The following is a 24,552-nucleotide window of genomic DNA, read 5'->3' on the forward strand; positions in this document are numbered from 1 at the left end:
CAAAAAAAAAACATTTAATAACTTACACTACCTGACAAATAGTAAGTAATACCTGACAAAAGTCTTGTCGCCTATCCAAGTTTTAGAGACAACAAATATTAACGTGACTTCTAGTTGATCATTTGGTTTCAGAAGTAGCTTATATGAAGAGCAAAGGCCTCTAGATTAAAATACGATCATGCCTTGATTTTTAAATATTTGATTAGGACAGTAAGGTCTGACTTTGCTTAGACTAAAGTCTTGTCACTTAACAGAAATAATGTCCAGTATAGAATATAAAGTCAAGGTGTAGTGGAAAAAGAAGGAATATTGTGTCTGACTCCATCATGAGCTTGGAGGACTGCATCCATACATCTCTGACTCAAATCACTTATTAATAAAGGCATCTGGAATGGCAAAGAAAGCAATCATGCAGGACTCCCAGAGTTCATCAAGATACATTGGATTCATCTTCAATGCCTCCTCCATCTTACCTCAGACATGCTCAATAATGTTCATCTCTGGTGACTGGGCTGGCCAATCCTGGAGCACCTTGACCTTCTTTGCTTTCAGGAGCTTTGATGTGGAGGCTGAAGCATGAGAAGGAGCGCTATCCTGCTGGAAAATCTGCCCTCTCCTGTGGTTTGTAATGTAATGGGCAGCACAAATGTCTTGATACCTCAGGCTGTTGATGTTGATCATCCACTCTGCAGATCTCTCACACACTACCATGCTGAATGTAACACCAAACCATGATTTTTCCTTCACCAAACTTGACTGATTTCTGTGAGAGCCTTGGGTCCATGCGGGTTCCGGTAGGTCTTCTGCAGTATTGGTGATGATTGGGATGCAGTTCAACAGATGATTCAATCTATTTTCCACCACTTTTCCAAATGATCAACTAGAAGTCAAGTTATTATTTGTTGCTCGTACAACTGGGATCGATGACAAGACTTTTGTCAGGTAGTGTATAATGCCACACAAGATTTCTCTAATAAATAAATGCAGAAACCAAAAATAAAAAGCAGCACAAAACGTTTAATCAACAATATTAATGAACGCTTCTCGAGCAGCAAGTCAGCTTTAGAATGATTTCTGTAGAAAAATCATGCGACACTGAAGACTGCTGTAATGACGCGGAACATTCACCTTTGCAAATACCTTTCTAAAATAGAAATCGAATCTTAAACTATAAAAACATTTGAAAGATATTGCATTACTATACCATTTTCTCCTTTAAAGTAACAGCTGCCAATAAAAAAAGTCCATTATGCATTTACTAACAGCTTTGTATTTTAGATTTCGCACTTGAATCTGAAAAGAGATGAAGCGCTCTCCATTATTATCTCCCCATTACATTATTAATGTCTCAAACCTCACATTAGACACCCCAACCACATCCAAAGCCCCATTACAAGACAAGTACAAATCATTATGACACATACGTTATCATAAATATTTAATGAGGTCAAAGTACGGCTGAGGGAAAAAAATCATCCTTCATTTCAATGTAACAGCCACATTTTGATAATAACGGGGGATCCTGGTGCCAAGAAATCGTCTGGAGAAAAAAAAAAGATATCAAACTTCAGGTCCACGTCTTTGGCAAGAGGAATGTTGGCAAACCTTCGGCGAACAAAAACAAAACAACAACAAACAAAACAAAAGAATCACTGATGTCTCTGTTGCCTCGGATGGGCAGCAACAAACAAGCATTTACAAAAGGATTACTTGCAAACATTTCACTAAAAACTACAGATGTGTTGACGTTACCAAAGGTTTTCCGTCGCTCTGTCATCCTCTTGTCCGCTTCAGAGTCACGTTTTTGCAGTTTTACTCCCAAGTTTGAGAAGAGAAAACTACAAATTCTCCTTCCACAAAAAAAGAGCGGGAAAACAAGAGAGAGAACCATGGGCTTTTACAAATAGAGACACCTTACAAAATGGATTTCTAGTAGTTTGTCCAGTCCAGTAGTGTCCCGTCCTTGTGCGTCCCATCATGTTGGACGGCCTGTTTGAGGATCGCGAGCTCTGAAGCTCGGATTGAGAATGGGTGAAGTTCGTGCTCAGTTCGTTTCACCTTTAGCGTCCTGTTTGTCTTGTAATAGTGGAATGAGAGACTCCCAAGCTGCAAGGCACTGTGGGACAGACGCAGAAAGTCAAGGTTAATCCCAGTTACCGCTCAAATAACATTATTTTCACCAGACACGTGCAAGTCCTGGGAATCAATGTTTGCAGTGTGGGAAACGTGTATTTTTCACAAAAGTACTAGAACAGTGTTATATTTTGCTGACTTGGGAACTCAAAAAGTTTCAAATGATGTTCGAATTCAGAAAAACAAGCATTTTTAACAAGGACTATGTCCTGTGTGGCCATGATAACTGCGTCACACTCTCGATTTCTAGTTTAGTTAGTTAAAAAAGAAAACAGCATTGAAACAGAACTCTACAAATTAGGGATGCTCAAAATAATCGATTAACCGTTAAACGAAAGTGCGTTTTTAACCGATTAATGATATCAGTTAAACGATTAAAAATATTATCTTATATATTTTTAGAGGGGCGTCTTTTGAATGGTTTACTAAAAGCCGCAATTGTTTTTCACGCGGCTCATCCTAGAGCAGCAGTTGGTACTAGTGCTCGCTGTTTCAAGTTATCCAGAGCTGTATGAATTTACAAATCTTGAATATCACAATAGTATTAAATATTACAATTGTAACAACACATTCAGCAACACTCTTGCACAATCAATACCCAGCTGATTCAGTCGATTCATAGCCTTTTCTCCTTGTCAAAAGGAGCGAGGTGAGCCTCACGTTTTTGGAAAGGAAAATCACGTTTGCTGTGATCAGACATATTTGATAACTCGCGGGACGGTACTGTATGACCACTCGTGCCTACAGACATATTTGCCAAAGAAGCAAAATGGAAGAAGAATATTGCTGTTTGATACAGACAAGCTGATGCCAAACCAGCACTGATGCTGATCGCCTCCTGAATCTGCGTCATAAACACAACAAATAGGCTTTAGCTTTCATTTTACAGCTTATAAATTGTATGCAAATTAATGCGATATCATATTTAACAACAAAACTGTTTACAAAAAGTCAAAATATGAGCGCGTTGTCGTTTTCTTTTCATCACGCAGCACGCACACTTGAACCGCGCAAGAGAGGAAACCATATATCAAGACATCTTTAAAATAATGATTTTTTTCAAAAATGTAAAAAGGTTTTGTAATATAATAATAACAGCGGGGCATTAAATAAATGCATATTTTCCATGGAGCGAGCGATTTGTGGAAGTCTGCTATTTTTATTTGATGGAAGAAAAAAAAAACATGAATGGAAAAAATTTTAAATTCTTGAAAAGGATCAGTCTGCGTTTTCGTTTTGTTCTCTAAATGAATTATTTAAGTGAAAATAATTTAGGTCAGGCCTATTTATTTTATTCATTGTATTTATTTTATTCTGTTTTTCTATACCGTTGGAAACACTGCATGTGCGTGAAGATGATCTGTTGTTATGTTCTGTTATTAATATGCTAGCATGTTAAAATATCAGTAAACTATCATACTTATAATCAGTATTTTGAAATGCAATATTTAATGTGTCATTTTACATTTTTACATTTTACATTTAGTCATTTAGCAGACGCTTTTATCCAAAGCGACTTACAAATGAGGACAAGGAAGCAATTTACACAACTAAGACCAACAATAAATAAGTACTAAAGGCAAGTTTCAGGTCTGTAAAGTCTAAGAAGGGAAGTGTTAGTAGTTTTTTTTTTTTTTTTTGTACAGTTAGTGTGATATTCAAAGAGACAATTGCAGATTAGGAAGTCAGGCAGACACAAAATAGACACGTCAATTTGTTTAAAATTTTTTATAATAATTTAATAGTATTCTGACCAGTTAACCGTTAACAACCGATTAACGAGCGGCAGTTGTCGGTTAGCAAATTTAACCAAAATGAGCACCCCTACTACAAATGTATTTAGTATGATAAAACAGCGCTACTTCTTCTTCATGTGTTCATAAGCAGAACAAAAAAAGTGGTGGATTGGGGAATGATAAAAGCTCTGCAAATAGTAAATAAGGAATAGCTTTGCTCTGATGGTTCTAGCATGCATTCATTCATTTTCTTGTTGGCTTAGTCCCTTTATTAATCGGGGTCGCCACAGCGGAATGAACCGCCAACTTATCCAGCAAGTTTTTACACAGCAGATGCCCTTCCAGCCGCAACCCATCTCTGGGAAACATCCACACACACATTCACACACACACTCATATACTACAGACAATTTAGCCAATCCAATTCACCTGTACCGCATGTTTTTGGACTGTGGGGGAAACCGGAGCACCCGGAGGAAACCCACGCGAAGGCAGGGAGAACATGCAAACACCACCCAGAAACGCCAACTGAGCCGAACCAGCGACCCAGCGACCTTCTTGCTGTGAGGCGATAGCACTACCTACTGCGCCACTGCCTCGCCCGCTGGTTCTAGCAGTATTATTGTAATCCTGGACTCTTCTTAATTTAGCAGCTCTGCTTAAAATGTAGCGCTGCTCTGTTAGAGTTTGGCCAAAGAGCACAACTGAAATGTGTGACAATTTCTGTTCAAGATCTTCCGTCAGCTGAGCAATTTTCGGCTCTGGATACTCTATAAACAGTGTACAGTGGGGAAAATAAGTATTGAAGACATAATGTGTTTTCCTGATGATAATATTTTTAAAGGAGCTGTTGACATGGACTTGAACCACTTTTTGGTAAAATTCCAAACAATATAAACAAATAAAAAAATCTGCTTTTTTAGGTGTAATAACAATGAAATGACACAATGAGCTAGTACTGAACAACTGAAATGCATTTAATACTTTATATAAAAGCCTTTTTTAGTGATGGCAGCTTATAGATTGCTCAGATGTGAGGTATTTTTTCCACAGACTTCAACTGAGTGTAAACATTTTGATGGTTCTGTGGGTCTCATCTAGCAAATCGGATCTTTATTTTGTATTTTCTATTGGATTCATGTCAGGTGATTGGGTGGGCCATTCTACAGCTTGATTTTCTTTCTCTGAAACCATTTGAGAGTTGCCTAGGCTGTGTTTTGGATCGTTGTCTTGCTGAAATGTCCACCCTAGCTTCATCTTCATCTTCCTGCTAATGTTGATGTTGGACTGAAGCAGCGAATATTAATCTACAATGAGGAAGGGCAGAGGGTTAACGAAGAACTACAGAGAGATTTCAGCTGCTGTCTGGGCTTTCACTGCCTTTCTACACCTCCCTTCCTTCATGTGTTCAATACGTTTTTTTAGTGTCATTCTTATGCATAACTTTATTTGTAAACTAATTAGATTAGTTTTATTTTGCATATATGGATTGCTTTGGTTGTTATCAACAGCCGGTGCTTTCACCCTCAGACATACCTCTGTCCATGGTTTCCCTGTCCATTAGCTGGATCAGCTCAAGGGGTTACTTTGGACAAAAAATAAGGCTAAATCCAGGGTTGCATGAGGAGCTCAGTCATGGAGGGCTTCTTTCCCTGCCTGAATGAGGCTCCACCCTGATGGTCCTCAATGTTGGTGCAGTGAGGGGTTATACCAGCATTCCCCAGGCAAAGTAGGCCACTGAGGTTAACCCACGGCAAATCTCCTCCGCTGGACAGGACATTCCTAAATTTCCATTCAAAGTGTGTAAGTGTTCAGAATCTCCAGATTCCAGGGCTTGCAGTGCTTCAAGTCAGGCCCCCTCCTATGCACACTATGGCCACTTACCTGGCCTGCCAAGCCCAGGTCCTGGTCAAGCAGCACAAGGGCAGTGCCAGTGGTCATGCGTGACCTTTGCACAACAACCAATTATGCACTCATGCGGACACAGATTTCTACACTAATGATTTAGGATTGCCAACTCTGGATGAACCTGGCGGTTACGTGGGACACTGTCAAAGTTTACTTTTCCGGGACTCCATAACTTCGAGGGACTTTACCTAGGAGTTCCCAACAGTGTAGGATCAGTCCAGCATGATAGCCCATCTACTCCAGCAGAAAAGAACTGCTAAGCCAGCTGCAGTCTCCACACCGACCATAGAAGTCAACAACATTGGCCCAGCGGCTGTGTCAAGCCCACTGCAGGACTTTGATGCCCTATTTTAGGATACTGCTAAAGGCTGATTTATTCTTCTGCGTCCAACGCCGGCGTATGCTACGGCGCTGACACATAGCCCTTCGCCGTGGCTGTCGTCGTCACTGACGTGCACCTCTCAAAAAATGTAACTACACGTCGCAACGACGCGTAGCGCAAGCTCTGTGATTGGTCGGCTTGGTAGCGCTGACGAGTCTGGGCGGGACAGAGAGCCACGCGAATGGCGCGAGCGATTGTTTACAAGAGTGGAGTCCCGTGAAGGAGCTCCGGATGGAAAGTTTTGTTCTGTGTTTACCTCATAGTTAAAGTTGTTGCACGTCCGCCGGTTCCTGCCTCAAAATGAGCGAGCTTGAGCCACTTGTACATCCCGGAAGTGTTCAGGGAGAGCAAAATAGCACCGAAGAAACTCGACACAGAGGAACATTTACACCTCACTGCCAACTAGCGTTTCGGAAGTGTAGACCAACAGAGACAGCGCGCAGAAGTATAAATGCACAGCTACGCGCGTTGCATGCGCCGTGAGTTACGCCCGTCACTTGACGCAGAAGTATAAACCATGCTTTAGTCTGGTAACAAACTATAAGGTGTCTTTACGGTATTGCCATCCAGAGATTGACAGGACTGGGCCATCCCCTTAGTTGGGCTGTGGAAAATTTCACAATTCCAAAATAGCTACTGGCCTTGAGGCTAATAGTACCCAAATTTTCAAGAGCAGTTTCCTCTGTCTCTAGCCTGATTTATACTTCTGCGTCAAACACCGGCGTATGCTACGGCGCTGACGCATAGCTCTTTGCCGTGGCTGTCGGCGTCACTGACGTGCACCTCTCAAAAAATGTAACTACACGTCACAACAATGCGTAGCGCAAGCTCTGTGATTGGTCGGCTTGGTAGCGCTGACGAGTCTGGGCGGGACCGAGAGCCGCGCAAATGGCGCGAACCCAATGTAGCGATTGTTTACAAGTGTGGAGTCCCGTTAAGGAGCTCCTGATGGAAAGTTTTGTTTTGTGTTTACCTCATAGTTAAAGTTGCTGCACGTCCGCTGGTTGCTGCCTCAAAATTAGCGAGTTTGAGCCACTTGTACATCCCGGAAGTGTTCAGAAAAAGCAAAAAAGCAGAGAAGAAAATCGACACAGAGGAACATTACCACATCACTGCCAACTAGCGTTTCGGAAGTGTTAATGCAGACCAACAGAGACAGCGCGCAGAAGTATAAATGCACAGCCACGCGCGTTGCCTGCGCCGTGAGTTACGCCGGTCACTTGACGCAGAAGTATAGACCAGGCTTTAGTCTGGTAACAAACTATAAGGTGTCTTTACAGTATTGCCATCCAGAGATTGACAGGACTGGGCCATCGCCTTAGTTGGGCTGTGGAAAATTTCACAATTCCAAAATAGCTACTGGCCTTGAGGCTAATAGTACCCAAATTTTCAAGAGCAGTTTCTTCTGTCTCTGGGTGTAAAGTCTTGGGTGCTGCCAGCAAGAAATGCACTCAATCTCAGCTCGCAATCCCAGAACATATGGTCACCAGATGGCAAAAAGGTTACCTGCAGAGGACAGGTACCTTCAGCCTCTCCACGGGACACTGGGTGAAGGTATGTACTGTACTGCACTCACCAGCCCTCTCATGCTGCTCAGCCCATCTCATTGGCCCACTCAGACAATCTGATTCAATGCCAATGCAATTAAATTCACCATATGGCTTACCAAGCGTCCCAGTTTGAGTGGTTTCAAGCATACGCAGATATCTTTTATAGTACAGAGAAATAAGATAGGATTAGAAATAATAGGAAATCTCTGAGTTCCTGTGCCCTTACCTTCATATTTGCCAATGACAGGTCTACACTAAGCAAGGTATCAGCACAAAAACATATTTAGCAAAATATTGCTGAAGCGTAAATCCAAAAAAATCAATATTGCACACCTATGGAAATTTCCCTTTTCAGCACATCATTCCAAGCAAAGAGCGATCAAGCTTCTCACCTTCTCGTAGTACTGGATGTTTTTGTCAGCCATCCCCGTCAGCAGCTGTCGAAAATCCTGTCGCTTGTTGTTCTGCCAGCGGTCCCAATCGGCTTTCAGGTCAGCATTAAAGCACTCTACTCGATCTTGGCACTTCTCCACATCAGTGGGCATCTGCAGGACGGAGATGTGCAGAGAAGGTCAAAAAAACACGTTCATTTTCTTATTCACTCTAGCGTCAGCTCTTATCTAAAATGTTTGTTCATCTGCATTTTCCTTTTTTCTTTTTTTTATAACTTTTTTGGTGGTTTTCACCTTTAATATGGGTAGCAGAGAGAGGAGTAAGATCGGCAAAGAGCCTCGAGCCAGGAATCAAACTCGGGTCGCCGCAAGCACCTGGGTGCTATATGTCGACGCACTAACCACTAGGTCAGGGGTCACCAACCCTGTTCCTGAAGAGCTACCTTCAAGCACATTTCATTTGCAACCCTGACCAAACACACCTGTTTGTAATTATCAAGCGCTGCTTTAGGTACTATTAATTGGTTCAGGTGTGTTTGATCAGGGTTGTGACTGAATTCTGCAGGAAGGTAGCTCTCCAGGAACAGGGTTGGTGATTGGCACCAACAAGGATCTGCATTTTCTAAACGTGGGGTCACCAACCGTATTCCTGGGGAGCTTTGTTCCTGCAGAGTTTAGCTCCAACCCTGATCAAACACACCAGACCCAAATAAATAGGACCTGAAGCAGAACTTAATAATTACATACAGGTGTGTTTGATCAGGGTTGCAACTGAAATCTGCAGGAAGGTAGATCTCCAAGGAACAGGGGTGGCTCCAAGGAACATGGGATAGCATAGCGTCCATCCGAAGCATACTTCAGAATCGGGCCGGAAGTAGTAGGTCATCCGGCTACATCTCATATTTTGTTTTTCAAATTCTATAAAATCAGATATACTACTCGGCTCGCATACTGTTTTTAGCATACTATATAGTATGGAACTATGCAATTTCTAGCGCAGCTCAGATTTTTTAAAGAGTCTACACTACTCGGATTGGTCAGATTGGAAATTTTTCCACACAAATGAAAGGTAATATCAGGAAAAGCACAATAAGAGTTAGCAATCTCACCGGCGTCTTTTTTTCCTCTCTGAAAACAACAGCCTCCAGTTTTGTTTCGTATTCAGCCTGGACTTGGTCTCTCTTTTTAAGCACATTCTGTAGAACAAAAAGAGGTTTGTGAATACAAACATTTGTGAAAGGCAGACAATTTTTGTGATAATTCTTGTGGTCAATAAATGGTAATAATTATGATTACTTTTACTTATGCACTACTTGACAAAAGTTTTGTCGCCCATCCAAGTTTTAGGAACAACAAATGGTCTCTGCAATGACCAAAATAACTTACTAATAAGTCATCTAGAATTGCAAAGAAAGCATTCTCGCAGGACTCCAAGAGTTTATGAAGGTTCTTTGGATTCATCATCAATGCCTCCTTAATCCTACCCCAGACATGCTCAATAATGTTTATGTCTGGTGACTGGGCTGGCCAATCCTGGAGCACCTTGACCTTCTTTGCTTCAAGGAACTTTGATGTGGAGGCTGAAGCATGAGCAGGAGCGCTATCATGCTGAAGAATCTGCCCTCTCCTGTGGTTTGTAATGTAATGGGCTGCACTAATGTCTTGATACTTCGGGCTGTTGATGTTATCATTCCCTAAGATCTCTCACACACTACCATACTGAATGTACTTAGCTGAGAATCTTGGCTCCATGATGGTTCCAATAGGTCTTCTGCAGTATTTGTGATGATTGGGATGCAGTTCAACAGATGATTCATCAAAAAAAATTTACCTTCTGCCACTTATGAATATATATACAGTTTAAGTCAAAATTATTAGCCCCCCTTTGATTTTTTTTCTTTTCTTTTTTATATTTCCCAAATGAAATTTTTCACAGTATGTCTGATAATATTTTTTCTTCTGGAGAAAGTCTTATTTTTTTTAATTCGGCTAGCATAAAAGCAGTTTTTAATTTGTTAAAGAACCATTTTAAAGTCAGAATTATTAGCCCCTTTAAGCTAGATTTTTTTCGATAGTCTACAGAACAAACCATCATTCTATAATAACTTGCCTAATTACCCTAACCTGCCTAGTTAACCTAATCAACCTAGTTGAGCCTTTAAATGTCACTTTAAGCTGTATAGAAGTGTCTTGAAAAATATCTAGTCAAATATTATTTACTGTCATCATGGCAAAGATAAAAGAAATCAGTTATTAGAAATGAGTTATTAAAATCATTAATGTTTAGAAATGTGTTTAAAAAAATCCGCTTTCTGTTAAACAAAAATTGGGGGAAAAAATAAACAGAGGTGCTAATAATTCTGACATCAACCGTATATATGTAGTTATTTTTAAGAGCATTTGATCTCAATCCTGTGAACATTTTTAGAGAAGTTTTCTAAAAGGAGGAAGGAAATATAAAGCCCTATTTCAGCACTTGTCTCACTATTTGCTGATTGTGTCAATGTGTCAAGCTAAGACAGACAGGAAGTGATTTCCTCTGCTGAGCTGCATTTGAATGTTGCCTCAGAAAAAGATGCAGTAGTATTTTTAGGTCAAAATGTAGTACAATTATGAGTACTTTTGCTTTTAAAAGGGTGTTGGGCCTAATTTGATGTACACACCATAAAGTCTCATTTATGAATCGGTTCATAGCCGCATTTATTTAATCAAAAATACGGTAAAAACTGAAATAATATAATTTGGAATATTACAATTAAATTGACATGTTTCTACTTTAATTTATTTTCAATTGTAAATTATTTTTACAATGACAAAGCTGAATTTTTCAGCACTCATTACAGTCTATATTATCGTAAAATGATTAAATGAACATGCTTGTCAGAAGACGCATACCATGGTCATATCCTAGGACGACAATGCCAATATTCATTAGGCTCAAATTGTAGAAAAATATTTATTTTTACATATGAATTCACCACCAGCTGACTTAAACCCCAAATCAGGAGCCCCAATGAATCTTTGGATTGCATGAAATAAGATTAGCGATGAGAGATACGACAATTTTAACGCAATGTAAGGTCATTGCACAGTGAATTCGAAATGTTCACATTGTTAGAAAAAATTCATTCAACCTCATATTTTGTCAAACGCATTTACACACCGTCTCCAAAACCCTTCCTTTTGTCCTTCATACAGAAAATTGAGCTCAATTTGTTTTGAGAGTACAGAGCCACATTTCAAGTGAAAGCCAAAATCCAGGATGCTGTCGCTTGAGGCAAAGAGCAGTGTTATGGCAAATTCTAAATGTGTGCGGATGGTTGAGAAGAAATGAAATGAGCACAGAACGAAGCTGCGATCCACTGACCTTCATGGATTCGATATAGAGGACGTATTCTCTGAGAACGGGGAGAAAGTCTTCACTCATGTCCTCTGTGAGCTCCTCCAGAGCGCTGGAGCAGTTGGACACACAGCCTGAAACCCCTTCCAAAGGCTCATGGAGATCCTCCTCGAAAGAAGACCAGGATGAGTAGACCGGCCCGTACTCTCTCAACTCCATCAGGAACTCTGAGAGACGACCAAAGAAAGATCAGCATTTTCATCAGTGAGCAGTGCTGGGTTTTTTTCACCCACTTGCTGTTTATTTTCACCGTAAACTTCTGTCTTCTAAAGGCTGCACGCTAAGCAAACACATACAGTGGGGAAAATAAGCACTGTCATGTTTTTTTCCTGAGAATAATATTTCTAAAGGAGCTGTTAACATGGAATTAAACCAGATTTTGGTAAAACCCCAAACAATACAGACATAAATATTTCTTTTTTATTATTATTATCATGTGCAATAATGAAATGACACAAAGAGCAAGTTCTGAACTACTGAAAAATATTTAATACTTTATATAAAAGATTTTTTTTAGTGATGACAGCTTAAAGATGCTTCTCATATGGAGAATGAATTCACATGCATTGCACAGGTGTGATTTTTTTCAACAGAGACTTCAACAGAGAGTCTAGATTGTTCTGTGGGTCTCGTCTGTCAAATCTGATCTTTATCTTGTATTTTCTATTAGATTCAAGACAGATGATTGGCTGGGCCATTTTACATCTTCATTTACTTTCTCTGAAAGCATTTGAGAGTTGCCTTAGCTGTGTTTTGGACCATTATCATGCTAAAATGTCCCCCCTGGCTTCATCTTCATCTTCCTGCTACTGTAAATGTTGGACTGAAGCAGCAAATATTAATTTACAATAAAGAAGGGCAGAGGATTGCTGGAGAACTACTGAGAGATTTCAGCTGCTGTCTGGGCTTTCACTGCCTTTCAAAACCTCCATTTCTTCATGTGTTCAATTCTTTTCCCCCGGTGCCATTTCATGTTATTACACATAACGTGTTGTCTGTGTGTGTGTGTGTGTGTGTGTGTGTTTGTATTGCTCTTAGAATCCAACATGGAAAGCATTTTTGTTTGTTATTGGCATGTATTGTTTTGAAATTTAATGCCACTTACATGCCTGTGTTTTTTTCTTTTGTAATAAATACGGCATTTCGTAATTAATCACGATTAACCATGATAAATTACATTTCGTGATAAACCACGATTAATTACAAAAAAGTGTGATTAATCACATACATTTTTTTAATCATTTGACAGCACTAATATATATATATATATATATATATATATATATATATATATATATATATATATATATATATATATATATATATATATATATATATGCATACATACATACATACATACATACATACATACATACATACATACATACATACATACATACATACATACAGTTAAAGTCAGAATTATTAGCCCCCCTTTTAATTTTGTTTTCTTTTTTAAATATTTCCCAAATGATGATTAACAGAGCAAGGAATTTTTTACAGTATATCTCATAATTATTTTTTCTTCTTGAGAAGTCTTATTTGTTTTATTTTGGCTGGAATAAAAGCAGTTTTTTATATTTTTAAAACCATTTTAAGGTCAAAATTATTAGCCCCTTTAAGCTATATATTTTTTCAATAGTTCAATATTCAAAATCATCATCATGGCAAAGATAAAATAAATCATTTATTAGAAATGGGTATATATCATCATTATGTATATATATATATATATATATATATATATATATATATATATATGTGTGTGTGTGTGTGTGTGTGTGTGTGTGTGTGTGTGTGTGTGTGTGTGTGTGTGTGTGTGTGTATTAAAAAACTGGTGTGAAATCCTGAAGAAAAATAACAATAAATAAATAAATAAATGAAAGCTAAAATACATTATTCAAAAATATATAAAACAGTGTTTCACAAAACATATATAGCCAAACACACAACTATTTTTAAGTATTTATATATAAATTATGCATTTATAGTTATTATTGTAGAACATAAATACTTATTAGTATAGAATTATTTTGTTTAATTAATTACAATTTATTAAAAAGAATACATTAATCACTGATCTAAACATGCCTGGCTAGATTATTTGATATATTGATTATATGATTAACCATGATTAATTACGTTTCGTGATTAACCGTGATTAATTACAAAAATCATTAATCATTTGACAGCCCTAATATACACACACACACACACACACACACACACACACACACTACATTGAATCATATTTCGCTTTGTGTCTTTTATGATTTTTTTATATATATAATAATAATAATAAATCTTTGCTTATAAAACAATGGGACACGGTAGAGGAAAAATTACAACTATATTAAACTTTTCATTGTTTTCATATACATATATATATATATATACATATATATATATATATATATATATATATATATATATATATATATATATATATATATATATATATATATATATATATATATATATATATATATATATATATATATATATATATATATATGTGTGTGTGTTTGACCCATACAGATACACATAATAACAGTGACAGTGTTTACCTGTCTGTTCTTTAATGATTCTTTGTGCTATCCTGTCAATGGTGCCCAGTTTCTGTGTGAACATGTCCAGATATTCCCCCATAGCAGCAAACTCCACCGGCCGTCCTCTCAGTTTATAACCACCCGTCACGTACTTCACAGATTCCCCCATTTTAGTCAGCAGAGCAAGACCCTGACGCTTATTCAGGTCCTGAGGAGTCAAAACATGCAGTACATCAGTCCCGTCTCACGGCCAGGAAAACACTGCCAAACTCAATGAAATCCCAATTTCCCGAAACACACTTTCTGCCCAGAAATACATACCAACGACACATTTCAAAATCATATTGCTAAACAGTGTTGAGTAACTCTCTGAAACATCTGGATCTAATCAGAAACCTATTGAAATAATTGAAAGAGTTTTCCTTTTGCTGTTAGAAACTGTAATAAACTGCTCTATTTCCTGTCATGGATAAGTAAATATTAGCAGGGATACACTGAAATAAAAATTCTGGACTCAAACCAAAAATTCTAAATGCACTTGGCTGAAAATGCTTTGTAATAGTAATTTATTATTTTGTAAATTATTACATTTACGAAATAAAGAGAATTGAAATTGCATGCTAATTTGAGGCACTCACCTTTGCTGAGAGAAAAGCGTTGAAGTGTTCGTTGAAGGAGAGCACCGGATGATCTGCTACACGTTTGAGGAACTTGTCTAGCGCTTTTCTCCTCGTCTCCACAAACTCCTCTGAAAACCGGTCCACCACTCCCTTCATTACAAACTTCTCAGGTAAAGGCTGAATTATTTCGGAAAAAACAAATAAATGTAAACAATGTCAACCGAGCGGCCATGAAATAGCAGATTTTACATTATTAAAGGGGTCAAATGAGCATTCTTTTGTGTATTACAGTAGGTGTAATGCGATGTGTTTATAGGAGTAACATCTGTGATTAGAGCTGTGGTTTCGAGAGCTGTGCTGTGGAGGGTCTTCCTCTACCTACTGGAATAAGGTGTGTTGGTTGACTGTCCTCTAATTTTATCCTCAGCCAATCAAAGTCCTGGTAGCGTCGCCTTACCGAGTACTCCGGCAGGTCAAATTCTGTTCTGGTGGTCTGTAGGTCATACAGAAGAAAAACAATAATGAGTAAATAACATATAATTGGTCAGCAAGGATGACTTAAATTACGATGAAGTGACAGTGAAACATTCATAACGCTAAAGAAGATTTCAAATAAATGCTTTAGATTTAGCAAAAAAGTTTCTAATATTGTTAATAAGAAATGTGATTTGAGCAGCAAAAGATCATAGACAATGACACTGAAAACTAGAGTGATATTGCTAAAAACTTTTGCATTTAAATTAAATGTAAAGATACATACACATTTATATGTACATATATAAATGTACATATATATATAAATGTACATATATACACATATATATATTTATATATACACATATATATATATATATATATATATATATATATATATATATATATATATATATGTGTATATATATATGTATATATGTATATATGTATATATATATATATATATATGTATATATATATATATATATATATATATATATATATATATATATATATATGTATATATATATATATATATATATATATATATGTATATATATATATATATATATATATATATATATATATGTATATATATATATATATATATATATATATATATGTATATACACACACACATACACACACACAAACACACACAAACAAACACACACACACACACACACACACACACACACACACACACACACACACACACACACACACACACACACACACACACACACACACACACACACACAAAAAACATCTATTTAAAACGCTTTCTTATTGTCAATAAATAAAAAGGACTACTACATTTTCTACATTTCTTATTTTCAGTGATGGGAATAACGGCATTATAAATAAATGGCGTTACTAATTGCGATACTTTTTTCAGTAAAGAGTAATCAAAGTAACTACTGTTTCCCCCGTTAATACACTGCTACAATTACAGACATTTAGCGATGGGAATAACCGCACTATAAATAAACGGCGTTACTAACAGCAATACATTTTTTAGTAACGAGTAATCAAATGAATTACTGTTTTCCCGTTACAACGCTACTACAGTTACTGACAATCAGTGATGGGAATAACGGGGCAATAAATAAATAACGTTGTTAACAGCGATACTTTTTTCAGTAACAAGTAATCAAATGAATCACTGTTTCCCCGGTTACAACGCCACTATCGTTACTGACAATCAGTGGTGGGAATAACGGCGCAATAAATAAACAGAGTTACTAACGGCAATACTTTTTTTCAGTAATGAGCAATCAAATTAGTTACCGTTTCCCCGTTACAACGGTGCTACAGTTACTGACAATGAGTGATGGGAATAATGACGCTATAAATAAACAGCGTAACTAACGGCGTTACTTTTTTCAGTAACAAATAATCACATTAATTACTGTTTCCCCGGTTACAACGCCATTACCGTAACTGACAATCAGTGATGAGAATAATGACGCTGTAAATAAACAGCGTAACTAACGGCATACTTTTTTCAGTAACAAATAATCACATTAATTAGTGTTTCCCCGTTTACAACGCCACTACCGTAACTGACAATTAGTGATGACAATAATGATGCTATAAATAAACGGCAATACTAGCGGCATAACTTTTTTTAATAATGAGTAATCAAATTAACTACGGTTTTCTATGTTAGAATGCCGTTATCGTCCCTGACAATCAGTGATGGGAATAACGACGCTATAAATCAACGGCATTACTACGGGCAATATTATTTTTAGTAACGAGTAATCAAATAAATTACTGTTTCTCCTGTTAAAGCGCCGCTACAGTAACTGACAATCAGTGATGAGAAAAATGGCGCTATAAATAAACATCGTAACTAACAGCGTTACTTTTTTCAGTAACGAGTAATCAAATTAATTACCGTTTCCCCAGTTACAACGCCACTACCGTGACTGACAATCAGTGATGGGAATAACGACGCTATTAATAAACCGAGTTAATAGCGGCAGAGTTACTTTTTTCAGTAACGAGTAATCAAATTAACAACTATTTTCAACGTTAGAATGCCGCTATCGTTCCTGACAATTAGTGATGGGAATAACAGCGCTAAAAATTAACAGCGTTACTTTTTTCAATAACGAGTAATCAAATTAACTACTGTTTTCTCCGTTAAAACGCTGCGACTGTTACTGACAATCAGTAATGGGAATAATGGCGCTATAAATACACGACGTTACTAACGGTGTTACTTTTTCAGTAACGAGTAATCAAAAATAATTACTGTTTTCTCCGTTAGAACGCTGTTGCTGTTACTGAGAATAAAATGCGAGCTACTAAAATTGAGAACACTGACGGACTAGAACAAAGGATTAAGGCAGTTCTGAAAGCAAAAGAGGGTCCGTCCAACCTGGTACTATTAAGGTGTACCTAATAAAGTGTATACATATAATACATCCACTAAAATAGTTAGAAAATATTACTTTACAAATGTTATTCTATAGAAATCATCGAAATATTTGCATATTGTACAATAATACATCTAAAATAAATTATTTTTATACATTAACATGAAAATAAATCGAACATGACAGGTCAAATCAGCCAGGTTATAAGCGTTATAAGTCTCTGACCTTTGTGCAGACTCTGTAGGTGATGTACGTCTCCATTGTAGACACGTGCTTTTTAGGATCATCTACAGTCACAAACAGGTCGCGCGTTTCTGCGTCCAAATCGTCGTCGAGCTGCAGTCGGTTTAGTAGCGATGAAGAGGAGGCGGGGCTTGATGTGTCTACTGGAGTCCCATTGGGCAGACTCAGGTCCTGGGAGTGGCGAAAAAAAAAAAGAGACTCATTTAATCAAACAAAACACTGCTATTGTTTTGCATAAAATAGCTTCATTTGTGTTCTGATAGTGAATGAAGGTCTCAGGGGTTTAGATCGACATGAGGGCGAGTAATTAGCAACAGAATTTTAAAGGGTCATGACACCCCCCACTTTCGGTTCAAGTCTACCTCAGAATTTTTTTTAAAATGCATCATAATGGGCGTGGAGCTCCGCAATCAGAGGCAGGAGTGGGCGTAGCCAGCAGAGCAGGGAAGAGAACAACTGTTGTCAGTCGGCTCACAGAATGAGACACAAACAGTGAGAAGACGCATGATTTTATAGTGTACAAAGTTCAAATGCAAAGAAATAAACAGTAATTTAATGCCCTGCTACATTTGTTATTCGTAATTTCATACACACAACCACAATTTATATCATTATAAAGATAATCGTGTTCATATAAACACTATAAATGAGGACTTCTCCCTCAATCCCCGAGTCTGAATGCAAACTCGGTGCAGCAGGTCTCTTGTCCTGCCTATTTCAACCATTAGCCCTGCTGGTAATCTGGAGGATTTAGGCCAGGGGTGGCCAACCCTGTTCCTGGAGAGCCACCTTCCTGCAGATTTCAGTTGCAACCCATATCAAACACTTGAAAACTGAGTGTCTGTTGTACCAATTGAGAGTTTCTTTCGATGACGCCACAGCCACGCTGAGTTCTTCTTATTAAAAGGATTCTGCTTTGAAGATACCGAAAGCTCTCCCTGGTTTTTTGGGCTCGTCTTAGAATTCCACAACAGTTTGGTGCCGTGAGCCACACTGGAGAAATCCACAACAGAAGGTTCTAAATGTATAGGGCATAGGGGGGATAAGTGGAAATAGAACACAGCCAGGAACTATGTTTCAATCTACAGCTCCAGAGGTGTAGTTGCGAGTGCTCAAGTTTGCGATGCGGTTTGCGAATGTTTGTTGAAGCGGCGGATTTGGGAAACGGCAAATCAACAAACTATGTTTGTAACGACTGAACTTGCAACCGTAGTTGGCTAACGATGGTTTTGGGAAACGCACCCCTGGTAAGTTTCACAGAGTAAGTTACCACAGTAATAAACTCTGAGTTGAATTTACCTTTATTTCTTTTCTATGATTTAGCACTGCGAGCGCAAGGTATTTCCCTCGTACAGTCTAGCCGATCTGCTTCTCCTTTCTATAAAATTTAACAATTTAATTTGACGTTGATTCTTTTCTTGTACATATTTACAGTGATTTTAGTGACAGTTTCTGAACTTCTGTGAGTTTATTATGTCTGAGAGATTACTGCAAGTTTACTACACATCTATTCTGATACACTGTATTCAAACAACAATAAATTAAGGGTGCTTTCACACCTACACTTTTGTTTCGGAACGTATCTCGTTTGCCCAGTTAGCGCGGTTCGTTTGGCATATGTGAACAGGGCAATCGCGCTCTGTTCCGCGCCAAAGTAATCGCTCCGAGGTCGCTTGAATGAGGTGGTCTCGGCTCGATTGAAACGAACCCTGGAGCGGATCGATTACAGTGAGAAAGCGATCCGATCCGAGCGCGGTTATATCACAGTGTTTTATGGATATGTAATAGGCATACGGCTATATAAAGAGAGAATTATGAGTAGGGCGGGAAGTTTCGCGAGTCTCTGGATGCCCGCAAACGAGTGATGATCTGCCGGTAATCTCGCGTCTCCCTCCCGGTCCTCAAATAGGCTACGTCGCACACCCTTCACACCCCTCCCCACCGCGTCTCTCCTCAGGCACGTCGCGCGCGCGCACCCTGTCAATCACCACCAAACCAACACCTCTCCTGACAGCTGAGCGGGACGCTGCAAAATAAACCCTGACACTCTGACCAATGTGAGGAGAGTTTACTCGCACGTGACTTGTTTTAGCTCTTTTGGTCCGATTAGAAACTTTGCAGTGTGAAAGCGAACCGCTCCAAGAGCAAAGAGCAACAATGTAACAATTGTAATCTCTGTTTCAGAACAACTGAATCGATTCACAGGTGTGAAAGCACCCTAAATTGACATGCATATGTAAACCGCAGTGCAAATATGAATACCCCTTTTTAAACCATAGGCTGTTAAACAAACAGAAACTGCTGGACATGATGACGTCAGTAATATGCAAAGTGACGTAATCCAGCTTCATTTAGCGACTTTTTGAGCAAAGTTCTCATTGAAAATAGTTGTTAACACTGTCATCATTAGTAAAATATCATTAGTGTTAAAAGAAACTAAAGTTGCTGGCATTATTTTACCTAGAAACTGCAGCGAAACGAGAGTTGAAGTGCTTTTTTTTTTTTGCAGGTTCACAAAAATGTAGGCTTATTCACGCATTTCCAACGAGCCTGTGTTGCATACGTCAGTGGGAAACTTACAGCTCATTTATTATCCTCTCAAGATTTCTCCTTAAGAACTGCTTTTTCTGCTGAAGAAGACTTTCGTCATCCTTTGAGTGAAGAAATCATCTGAGCTTGCAGTAGATTTCCTCCTTTCTAATAAAAACTCTTGCTTTGTCTGGAGATGGCAAAATCAAAGTCCGGACCGTTACCCTAAACAATGACAACTTTGAAACATTTCTTATTTCACATAAATTATTTGAAACAATAAAATAGACAAGTACTTCGCTTTATGAAATTGAACTTGATGCAGACACCAAAATGGCCCGAGTCCATAATAAAGCAAAACAGAAGAAAAAAAATCTAAAATACACTCATCTTTTGAATTAGACAACAAAACTATATTCTGTTATAATATCCAATAAATAAGCCACAGTGCAGCTGACAACAACAAACAAACAAATAAATCAGTGCTATAACGAGCAGTAGCTCAAGAACGGCTCTTCTGTGTTATGTGAAGCACAATAAACTATTGACTTGAACAGCATCAGGGATTCTGTACCAAGCTCAACCCAGCTCTATTGTACAGCAAGAATTCACACATGATATACAGCCTGCCAGTGTTCTCTCAGTATTATATGCAGTTGATAAATAAACATATGAAATATGAGCAATAACAATTAATAACTGATAGATAATAGATATCAAATACATTTTTTTTTATCTGTGTGAACTGCAAGTTTCTGCAGATCGTAACGGGCCATGAAACCCCCTTGTTTCAGCAGGGTGTTTTCACACCTCTACTTTGGAAAAAAGTGGGCGTGTCCAGCTCTGTTTAGGGGGGAGTGTCGGAGGAGGGAAAAAGGCAAGGTCCGTAAAAATTTGCATAATTAGCAGCCAATGACTAGCAAAGTACGGCATTGCTTACAGTCTATCAGATAGTGTTGATGTTGTTTTGAAGTCATCCTCGCATGCTAATTCTGATTGAATATTCAAATTAGCGTGGAAGACAATATAGAGACTTCTAAATGAACGAATGTGCGAATATGAAACCAACTTTACCTCAATCATATCATGTCATAGTTTAGAAATCATATATCAAACTATTGATTTTTTCCGAAATCAGTCAGTTGTGAAGAAGAGTTAAAGTTGGCTTCATATTGGGATATTTAGACATTCTGCTTAATAATATAATATTAGAAAAGTATTCTTTGCAAATTCTAAATTGGGAAATCATATTAGCAGCCAATGACTAGCAAAGTACAGCCATGTTTACAGTCAATCAGATAGTGTTGATGTTGTTTTGAAGTCATCCTCGCATGCTAATTCTGATTGAATATTGAAATTAGCGTGGTAGACAATATAGAGACAACAAAATGAACGAATGTGCGAATATAAAACCAACTTTACCTCAATCAAATTGTGAAATGTTGTGTATGAATTACAAGAAATGTCAAATTGTTTGACAAAAACTCAAAATAATCTCAAATGAAATTAATGGTGTTACAATTATGATGAATCTGGTCAAAATTGGTAATTGTAAAGTTTGATGAAAACACCGTTATTTAGGGTAAGAAACAAACAAGTAGAGGTAAAGTTTGTTTTATATTCGCACATTCGTTAATTTAGAAGTTTCTATATTGTTTGGCATGTTACTTTGAATATTCGATCGGAATTAGCATGCAAGTTTGACTTCTAAACAACATTAACACTATCTAATTCACTGTGAACAATGTTGTACTTTGCTGCTAATATTCATTCATTTTCTTGTCGGCTTGGTCTCTTTATTAATCCGGGGACGCCACAGCGGAATGAACCGCCAACTTATCCAGCAAGTTTTTACGCAGCGGATACCCTTGCAGCCGCAACCCATCTCTGGGAAATGCTGCTAATATAATTTCCCTATTTATAATTTGCAAAATACACTTTTCTGAAATTATATTATTAAGGGAATGTCTGAATATCCGAATATAAAACCACCGTTACCTCTACAGACATTAGTATGTTATAATTGACGACACGCATAATATCCATATGGTGCAAATGAATGAAACTCCGCTGTTTTCTCTTAGTGACTGTATCAACACGCCTACAGTTACTTTTCTCGACACAATACAGTTAACTTAACGGACACATGACCCGCTGTCGCCACCGCACATCTATACTGTTGCTGTTTAACGGAGCAGCTTGTCCAAACCCACTCGAGTTGCCCGGAGTCTCACACAGAGCCGCGAGGGTGTTTGGGAGACCGCGCCGCGCTGCTCACCTTCTCTCCGGGGTTCAGCACATCTGGGCTGCGGCTCCGTGCGCTCTCCTCGGCGGACAGAGGGTGGCAGATCTCCTGGATGGACTTCTGCCCGGAGGAGGGCAGTGATCGCGGGGTACCGCCGTTGCTCATGGCGCTGCACTGCTCTGATCGCGCAGCTGTTTTTATTTCACTGCCGCACGAACCGAACCGAGGAGCCAAACATCTGTCAGCTGACGGACACCGCGCAGAACCGGAACACAACCGGTCAGCTGACGCGGAACACTTCCGGAAAAAAAGCACCTGTTTTCAAATTAAAAGCCCAACTTTTTCGCTTAAAAGTCTTCAAATATTCTGATGGTTTATTTGACTTTTTATTATTAACAATAGGCGAAGCGGTGGCACAGTGGGTGGTGCTGCGGTCACTTCACAGCTAGAAGGTCACTGGTTCGAGCCTCGGCTGGTTCAGTTGGTATTTCTGTGTGGAGTTTGTATGTTCTCCACGTGTTTGGTAAGTTAAATTGTCTGTAGTGTACGTGCGTGAATGAGAGTGTATGGAGGTTTTCCAGTGATGGGTTGCGGCTGGAAGTGCATCCGCTGCATAAAACATATGCTGGATAAGTTGGCGGTTCATTCCGCTGTGGCGACCCCAGATTAATAAAGGGACTAAGCCGAGAAGAAAATGAATGAATGTTATTCTTAATTTATTAACTAAATTAGCTGGATAAGTTGGAGGTTCATTCCACTGTGGCGACCCCAAATTAATAAAGGGACTAAGCCGAAATGAATGAATGAATGAATAAAGATTTGTTTGCGATAAATAATAGTTTTATTTTAATTTTATTTTAATAATAGTTTTATTTTAATAATAGTTTTATTTTAATTTTATTTTAATAATAGTTTTATTTTAATTTTTCGCATTTGCGCAGTTCTGAACAGCAGGTGTCGCTAGTGTCTGAGTTCTGAACGCTTCGAATCCCTGAATCATTTGGCAAAGCTGCTGATTCGAATCTTTGAGGAAAAAAAGCTTCGTTTCTCCCTTCACTAGGCGGCAGTGATGTGTTACTGTGACTGAAGAAAACACAGAGGAAACAAAAGCAGAAGAAACACTCCCTCCATGTGGACGTGGTCTGTTTCTGGAGAAGCTTGAGCTGGCAGTCGCGAGAGTAAGGTATGTTATAGGAATTTATTTGTAAATGTAGAGAGAGTAACATTAACGTTACATTTAGCCGACTGTTTTTGTTGTTATGTGCATAAATATTGATTTTCTTTTATCTGACCCAATGATTAAACACACTACCCATCTGACCCTGAGCAGGGGAAAGATTTAGTTTACTCTTATATGAGGGTCAGTTTAATAACATATTTTTGTTAAAAGCATGAAAGTGGTTTTATTTTGGTTTTATTTACTGAAATGTTTTCTTCGTTGTGTTTCATTTTCAGACAAAGGATCGAGTGTCCGGGCGAGAAACACGTGCGCCAGATTCAGCTCATCTCTTAATAAACGTTTTATAAAATATAAATGTTCCCTTTCTTGTGTTGTGGTGTTTAATTTGTACTTTTATGCTGTTCTGGTCTGTGAAATCCAATAAATTTGTTTTTTAACACATTTGTGTTGGTATTGCGTGAATTATGTTCCCTACAAAGACTTGTTTAAGTTATACACTTTGCAAACTAATTGCAAGTCTTACAAAGTGCAATGTGATTTGTTTAAATAGATAGATAGATTTAGAGAAATAGATCTCTCCCTCTCTCTCTCTCTCTCTCTCTCTCTCTCTCTCTCTCTCTCTCTATATATATATATATATATATATATATATACATACACATACAGGGTGGGTATGGATACACCTTAATAAACTTATTAGGAATTTCACAAGATGATTGTGTGCTTAGTTTTAAATGTAGCTTCATTCTTTCGTGTGTTATTTACAAACCCCCTCACATATAATAAAGTGCCACAAACAGGACGTTGATATCACCAACCTTTCC

At 38.1% G+C, this 24,552-nt stretch overlaps 2 protein-coding genes and 1 long non-coding RNA gene across 3 annotated transcripts in view; 2 read left to right on the top strand and 1 right to left on the bottom strand.

Annotated features, from left to right (window-relative positions):
- Window positions 1-24,552, top strand: part of lyrm7 (LYR motif containing 7) — a 434,641-nt gene that overhangs the window by 404,506 nt on the left and 5,583 nt on the right. The window lies entirely within an intron of this gene.
- On the bottom strand, window positions 1,426-22,822 carry snx30 (sorting nexin family member 30). The gene is given in 9 exon segments (NM_001017798.1): window positions 1,426-2,116; window positions 8,102-8,254; window positions 9,211-9,297; window positions 11,469-11,668; window positions 14,069-14,258; window positions 14,689-14,847; window positions 15,053-15,163; window positions 17,757-17,945; window positions 22,582-22,822. Coding segments are annotated over 9 exon segments (1,293 nt in total). The 5' UTR covers window positions 22,714-22,822; the 3' UTR covers window positions 1,426-2,044.
- On the top strand, window positions 23,630-24,082 carry si:ch73-234b20.4. Its single transcript, NR_170257.1, has 2 exons — window positions 23,630-23,731; window positions 24,004-24,082. It is a non-coding gene; the product is annotated as a si:ch73-234b20.4 (long non-coding RNA).

This window comes from Danio rerio, chromosome 10, assembly GCF_049306965.1.
Source record: "Danio rerio strain Tuebingen ecotype United States chromosome 10, GRCz12tu, whole genome shotgun sequence".
NCBI classification, from domain to species: Eukaryota; Metazoa; Chordata; class Actinopteri; order Cypriniformes; family Danionidae; genus Danio; species Danio rerio.